Raw genomic sequence first — 7,458 nt, forward strand, 5'->3', positions numbered from 1 at the left:
ACTAAATATGTTTTTAAAGCATTTATGGAACAGGATCATGCTTTACATATCATTCACTCCTTTTTAAACACGTCTAAATCTTAATTTTCTCCACTGTATTCTTGCAGGACTTTGGTCATCATGTGACCTGTCAATGTCAAACACAGTGTTGTGTGTAATCAGCAGCTTAAATGTCTTATTTGATCGACTGAGGAAGTGAGGTGGTTTAATCAAGCTGATGCTAAATGCACATCTAACAGGCTGACGCAGACAGAATGAGATTAAACATGATTACACTGATGTGCTTTGTCTCATTATAGCACAAACTTCACCAGTGCATGATTTGTGCAGACAAACAGAGCAGACAAGTGTTCCATTAAAGCCTCTGCTCATCAGCTGCCCCCCCAACCCCGCTCCATGTAATTGTGTATGAACACTCGTTAAAATCATCAGAACACGGCGGGGAGAGGCTAGCGGTGGTGTGTTAAAAGCTCTTAATAGGGAACCCACATTACTGAAAGACTCAGTAATGGCTGTGAATGGCCCATAATGCACCCCCCCAGCCTGAATCATTACAGCTGGACTGACAGCAGTTGGAGTTGAAAATACAAAATGTAAACGTGGACATGCAACAGGAACATTTCTTCATCCTCAGAAATTGTAAATTAGAAATACAGTTTTGTGCTGTTTGCCTACAATAAATCAGGTTTGGTCAGAAGTTTGTCTCCACACTAAACTAATCAGAAGTTGAGCTGGAAGCTGTGCAGACTGACTTTCTGTGGTCTTTGGTTTATCTACCTGCAGGGGGGCTCCTCTCTACCATTATCTCACACTAACCTGTCACATCATCACAGTTAACCTCAAACAAAGGCTGGCTGGTCAAACACAAAATGCAACGTTTAAATGATAATTTCATTGAATAAAACTAAAGGATTGTGTAAAGGAGCAGCAACCCCCTGATCCGAACCTCCAGTCCCACCTTCAGCTTCATCACCAGAGACAAAGCCATCCAATCAGTGGTGGTCTGGTTGTGATGTCACTGGAGTCTCCAGAACCATTAGAGCCAATCAGAGGTGGACATTCTCTGATGACCTGACATCCACAGACCTGGAGGAACACGTAGGTCCAAACAGGAAAGTCCTCAAGAACCCAGAATGCTGCTGGGAACGCTCCAGTTCTCCACGTGGAGAGGATGTGTCTCACTGTGGACCCGAGGGGTCACGAGGTTTAATGCGTTCAATCACCTTCTTCCTCATGTCTCCTGATGGGACCTGCCGGGGCCCCCTGGGGACTACTGGGCCCTACTGGGGACTACTGGGGGCCCCTGGGGACTACTGGGGCCCCCTGGGACCTTCCGGGGACTGCTGGGGCCTACTGGGGACTGCTGGGGCCTACTGGATGCTACAGTGGTCTACTGGGGCCTACTGGAGGCAACAGGGGCCTACTGGGGCCTACCGGGGCCCACTAGCCAGCATCATGCCCCTGTTTGACCGGTGTGTCTAGTCCAGCTGCTGCCAGTTATTCATGCAGTTTGGGAGGTTTTTAGATTTATTTTGTAAGAGTTCAGTTTTTTATCTCTTAAATAAAACAAACATTTAAAACAAGGTACTTCTCTTATTCCTGGGGGGGGGGGGGGGGGTCGGTGTAGGGCGGGCTAAGTGTGAATGACAGTTTTGTCAGTTAGAAATAACAAGAAATGACCTGCAGGGCTATGTGGCGTGTTTTTAACCTGCTGTTGCTTGTCGTCCAGTTGACTTCATAAAGTCTTATTATGGTTACAACCTCCATGTTTATATACAGTATAATTATATATATATATATATATATATATATATATATATATATATATATATATATATATATATATACACAGTATATTTCTAGATTTTTGTTTCTAGAGATGAATCCAGGGTGTGAATCCAGTTCTTAACTGGTTAAAATCTGATCGCAATCAACGACATTCTCTTTGTTTCAGTTCAGGGCAACATGATTAAAGGATGCATCTCTCACAATGTGACCTTGACAGGTGGAGGCTATGAAGAGAGGAAGGTAGAGGAAGTGTGTCTTCATCAAACTAAGACCAGGAGCAGCCAGAGGAGAGTCAAGGCCAGAGCAGGTCAGGAGGTCAAGGTCCGGGTCCAGGATTTTAAGTTCCAGCCGCCCAGATCCAAACCTGCCAAAGTTTACAGCTCTAAAAAGAACTGTCAGGAGAGTTCTCCCAGAATGCATCAGTTAGTGGATCAGGACCACAGCTGGAGGTCCTGTCAGACAGAACCACTACAAGAGCCAGGCGTGAACCACAGGGTGGAGTCAGGACACCAGGGAGAAACAGGATCTAGATGGGACCCAGGAAGCCCCCTCAGCCATCAGGAAGGTAAAGTCATGTGTAGAGCAGAATCTGATTGGTCAGGACAGCTTCCGTCACTGTTACCTCTCAGGAGGGGGCAGTTCAGTCCAGAAACATCGTAGGACAGAAAAATGAGCCTTAGGGGGAGGAACTTGTTATTAACGCTCTAAAGTTATAAAGCTGTAAAAACATTTCTACAAAATACAAGACAGTCATCAGTTTACAGCTGACAGGAGGATAACGTCTGACACCAAATGTCTGGGAAACAATCAGAACCACCAATCAGCTGGTCTGGAGAACAGGAAGTCCTCCTGTCACAGGTGGACAACACACACCAACAGACCAACACAACACACACCAACAGACCAACACAACAGGCCAACTGACAAACACAACAGACCAACACAACAGGAACACAAGGGATGAGTAACTCCACGTTTTGAAGAAATCCCGTCTAATGAAGGATTTCCTTCACTTTACTCCAGACTAAAACACGTATTATTTTATTATTGTTATTATTATTATTATTATTATTTTATTACTACTATTATTATTTTATAATTATTAATATCATTACTATTATTATTACTATTATTATTATTATTGTGTATTGAAACTAACCTGAAGTCTTATTTTATCTGTGAAGCTGTAAATGTGAGGAGATCTCGTAAGCAGAGAGCCAGAAGGTTTAACAAGACCCCCTGGAAAAGAACGGTAAGGGTGACCTTCACCTGTGTCAGGGGGAACAGACCAACCAATGACAGCACGTTAAAGGACAGGCAGTATAGCAGTACAGACACAGACTGTACATAGACCTGTAAGCAGTACAGACAGACTGTACATAGACCTCTAAGCAGTACAGACAGACTGTACATAGACCTGTAAGCAGTACAGACACAGACTGTACATAGACCTGTAAGCAGTACAGACACAGACTGTACATAGACCTGTAAGCAGTACAGACACAGACTGTACATAGACCTGTAAGCAGTACAGACACAGACTGTACATAGACCTGTAAGCATTACAGACAGACTGTACATAGACCTGTAAGCAGTACAGACAGACTACATAGACCTCTAAGCAGTACAGACAGGCGTCGGTCTGTAGCTGTAGGGATTGTGTGACTTTTGAGAACCAGATCTCAGGAGTGAGAAGTCAGCGTTTCTCCTAGAAGTTTCACGCTGAACTTCAGTTTCAGGGTCTCCAGGGTGCAGACAGCATCTGTTCTGGTCGATGACACTTCAGGACCATCATGGACAAAGTTCTTGTTTGTTCTCAGTTCTTTTATGGTTTAAAATGAGGCCTCATCTTCTTCCTTTGTTCAGAGGAATGCTGTGAAGCCGCAGACATGTTTGAAGAACCTTCACACGCCTTTCCATTAATCCAGCTATCAGAACACGTACCAGTGACAGAAGGCAGACCCCTAGGGATGAAATGAAAACAAACCAGTCAATGTGAATAAAACCTCCATTTGGAGACGTATTATTGGAACCCTTATGACATCTTTCTTCCTGCAGACACCTTGTTTTTTGGGACTCTGCTGTTCTACGTGTGAAAATCAACTTCTTCCTGTGGTGTCTGGTAATTTATGGACGTCCTGTGTGAGTCGACCAGTCATCTCACCTGGACGTATCTAACGCTTTACCCTGTCTCAGGTGAATTACGACGTGCCTTTAGTGGATTAGAGCATCCGTTTCTGCGAGCAGACAGAAGTGATGCGGCCGGCGGCTGCCGGTGTTCACCGCGTCAGTCGGCAGTCACAGACGACTCTCTGCTGGTCGTCCGGGGCGACGCCTCGCTGGAGGCCCTGAGGACGGCTCTGCAGCCCTACTGTGACGACAGTTTGACCGGTGCGTCCACAGCTGCTTCCTTTGTGAGGGGTGGGGCACGGCTCAGGTAAAGAACCCGTGACACACCTGTGGTGCAGGAGTGATTCACTTCTTCACTCCCGTGGCTTCCCTGGACCTGAGTCAGTGTCTGCTGAATCAGACCTGCTGTGACACGCTGCCTCTCGTCCACCCAGCCTACAACGCCATCTGGGACCCTGACGCCGGCTCCGTCACCAGGTTCCTGCAGTGCAGAGGCTGCCTGTCCCAGAGCCCCCCCCAGCCTGCAGCTGTGATTGCAGCAGAGGTCCAGTATCCCAGAGGCGGGGCTCAGGATGAGGTAAACTGGACTCTATTGATGTAAAAATGCTAATGTAGAGCTAAGCTACCTTCACACTGGAGAACATTGTCTGGGACCACAAGAGTCCACGTGTTTCTGACTCCTCCACTGGAGGGGGTGTTTTTGTGAACGACCTGGAGTCTGAGGCCCCTGGGGTGTAATAACACAAGAAGTATGACCGCTAGTGTTACAGACTGACTGTAGTTGGGTCTTAAAGACGGTTGACACTGTGGTGACACTGTTGTGTTTGGTTCTGGGTTCTCTTTAACTTCATAGAGGACATGTGTGTGCCAACAGGCCTATTTCAATCAATAACCACTCCCACCCCCCCATAATCAGATTTGCTGTGGTAACAGAGACACAGCACAAAGTTTGTCAGGCCCCACTGATTCTAATCCTTAAGCTGCTTCCAGCAGGAGTTGCCTCTGTGCTGCATTAGCGCTACTAAAACCCTTTCAGTCATACAAACATGCGATCCACGCTTTTCGTTAAGTCGTTTCATGTACGAGTCATTTTGTCATTTAATTTAAACACAAATTTAATTCCAAAATGATCATAACAATGTGAGACTACATCCGTGTCAGTGTGAGCACACGCATGTGTTTGACACCGTCCATTGATTTTTTTCTTCATTGCCGCTGTTTCACTCCCATTGGGCCGTTAAGGGAATCCCCACACAAACCGTTTGGTCCTTCTGTTCCAGCAGGTTTGTGCAGGACACACAGGGATCAGATTATCACTGAGAACTGTCAGATTAAAAAGATTAACCCTGATTGACTGGCAAATTCAGATTTAACTGAAACTTTCCAAACTCTGTGCTACTTTCAAATCTGAGTTATCTCATCATGTCAGGACAAAAAATACCCATGATGTAGACTTTTTAAATTAAGTGAGTGCGGACTGTAAATATGATTACAGTGGTGTGAGTTTATTCATTTTTTCATGAATTAATTTTTGGGATGTTTCCCAGAGGTTTTTCCATCTGCCGGCTCAAGGAGCACCTCGAAACTTCATTCTATTCAGAATTTTGTGAAAAACTCTGCTAACAACAGGTGGACAAATGTAATGAGACAGAACACCGTTCCTGATGTTTTAATGTCCCCCGCGTCAGTGCTTCATGTTGGTGTGCCGCCGTGGCGTCTTCCAGGTCATCACGAGTGGCTGACCGCTGCTCCACCCTCAGCTCGTGCTGCTGTCCAGGTTATCTCGTCTCCCATTGAACGCTTGTGGAGTGATGCAGAGCTCAGATTAGAGATCCAGGAGATTCTGGTAAACGAAGGCATCATTTCTACAAACTGATCATGAAATGAGACCACGGGAGTCTAATATTTATGCATTTTGTGCAGTTTCTTGTACACAAACCGTTATTATTACCTCTGATCCAAACCCCTTGTGCTGAGGAGCTCTGGTGCCTCCTGACGGTCTGGAGGGGATGACCTTCAGATAAAGAGCTGACTCCATGACGTGTCACGGTGGGACTTGTTTGTGAACCGGTGTGGCCGGGGGGCCATCTGGATCACAGTGTGAATCTGACTAAGCCCACCAGGCGAACGCACGTCTCTGCCCCCCTCAGCTCACACGTTGGACCCTTCACTGTTTTGGGAGGCTCGCATGAGGCCGTCCAGGTTCCTGCTGCTCACTGTGTCTGACAGACACCATATTGTTCACAAAGCCCTGGAGTCTGTCTGGAGGCGCTAACCAGACACTTAGAGTCCAGTCTGCATGCAGGCCGGGGACAGACCCACACTCGGGGTGTGGAGCAGGACACCCACTCATCACCAGCAGCATCAGCTCATCCTGTTCCGCTCCTTCAGTTCAGTTTGTCTTTATCTTCACCAGCTCCTCTCTGGTGGCCCCCCCGTCCCTCAGACACCTGCTTTTAACTCTTTACATCCGTTGATCGTGATCAACTTTATTTCTTCCTCACCCTGCTGGAGTAACAGACAGCCGGACACCATGTGTGATCCAACGGGCTTTGGTTCAGCAGAGGAGAGGGAGGCTCCTGACCTTTAATGAAAGGCCATCTTCACGCCCCAGTGGCTATTAAAGGTGATTATATTCATCTGACTGATTTAATTGTAACACAAAGATAATTCTGTTCTGTTGTTCCAATTAAACACGAACTGAACAATTCCTGTTTAGTCATTTTTAATTACATAAATTAGATTTTAAATTTGTGAGCGCAATTAAAAAAATATTTTTTTATAATAAAGAGGTGATAGTTAGATTAACATTGGTGGTTATGTTGGCAGGAAATCATGCAGAATTCATTGTGCTGTCCTAGCAGGACTCACACACATTCACAGATACACACTATATTTTATATATTCTATTTACCCCCCTGTATACCCTTCTATATACTGTATGTGTCCATGTATATACCCGTCTGTAAACACCTTTATATACCCATCTATATATCGCTCTATATACCCCTTTATAAACACCTTTATATGTACCTCTAAATTCATCTCCCTCTATTTACCATTTTAAATACCTATTGATATACCCCTGTATGTACCCGTCTATGTACCCCTCTAGATGCCAATCTATGTGCCCCTCTATGTACATTATTATTGCCCAGACAGTGTATTTCCTGATTGCAGAATGTTCAGACAGTAAATCTTTAGTTGTATTCTGCCAGAGCAGGGGTCCATCAGGTCTCAGTGTCTGCTTTAATAAATAAAACCCTTATTATCAACCCTGTGTGAATGGAAACCTTCATTCATCTTCTTCAACCCTCGTTTCGTCTTCAGCCACTTATCCACGTCCAGGTCAGGGGGTCACGCTGGAGCCTATCCCAGCTGCTCTGGGTGAGAGGCGGGGTACACCCCGGACGAGTCACCAGGTCATCACAGGGCCACATAGACAGAGACACACTCACACCTGCCTAGTCTCACCTTTACTGCGACCAAATCAACTCAGCTTCATGTTCCTGGAGGTGGGAGGAAGCTGGAGAACCAGCA

The 7,458-nt window shown here is 45.8% G+C and overlaps 1 protein-coding gene across 2 annotated transcripts in view; it reads left to right on the forward strand.

The window, feature by feature from the left end:
• Positions 1-4,585, forward strand: part of brip1 (BRCA1 interacting helicase 1) — a 39,131-nt gene extending 34,546 nt beyond the window's left edge. Inside the window, exons 20-24 of one of the 2 annotated variants that reach the window (XM_068317721.1) lie at positions 2,006-2,353; positions 2,973-3,040; positions 3,847-3,910; positions 3,985-4,179; positions 4,353-4,585. In XM_068317721.1, the coding sequence (XP_068173822.1) occupies positions 2,006-2,353; positions 2,973-3,040; positions 3,847-3,910; positions 3,985-4,179; positions 4,353-4,519 (842 nt within the window). In that variant the 3' untranslated portion in view covers positions 4,520-4,585. Of the gene's footprint in view, positions 1-783; positions 1,584-2,005; positions 2,354-2,972; positions 3,041-3,846; positions 3,911-3,984; positions 4,180-4,352 lie in introns of those variants that run through there. The other variant, XM_068317722.1, reaches the window with a different exon arrangement.
• The last annotated feature ends 2,873 nt before the right edge of the window (positions 4,586-7,458 follow it).

This window comes from Antennarius striatus, chromosome 6 (genome assembly GCF_040054535.1).
Source record: "Antennarius striatus isolate MH-2024 chromosome 6, ASM4005453v1, whole genome shotgun sequence".
NCBI classification, from domain to species: Eukaryota; Metazoa; Chordata; class Actinopteri; order Lophiiformes; family Antennariidae; genus Antennarius; species Antennarius striatus.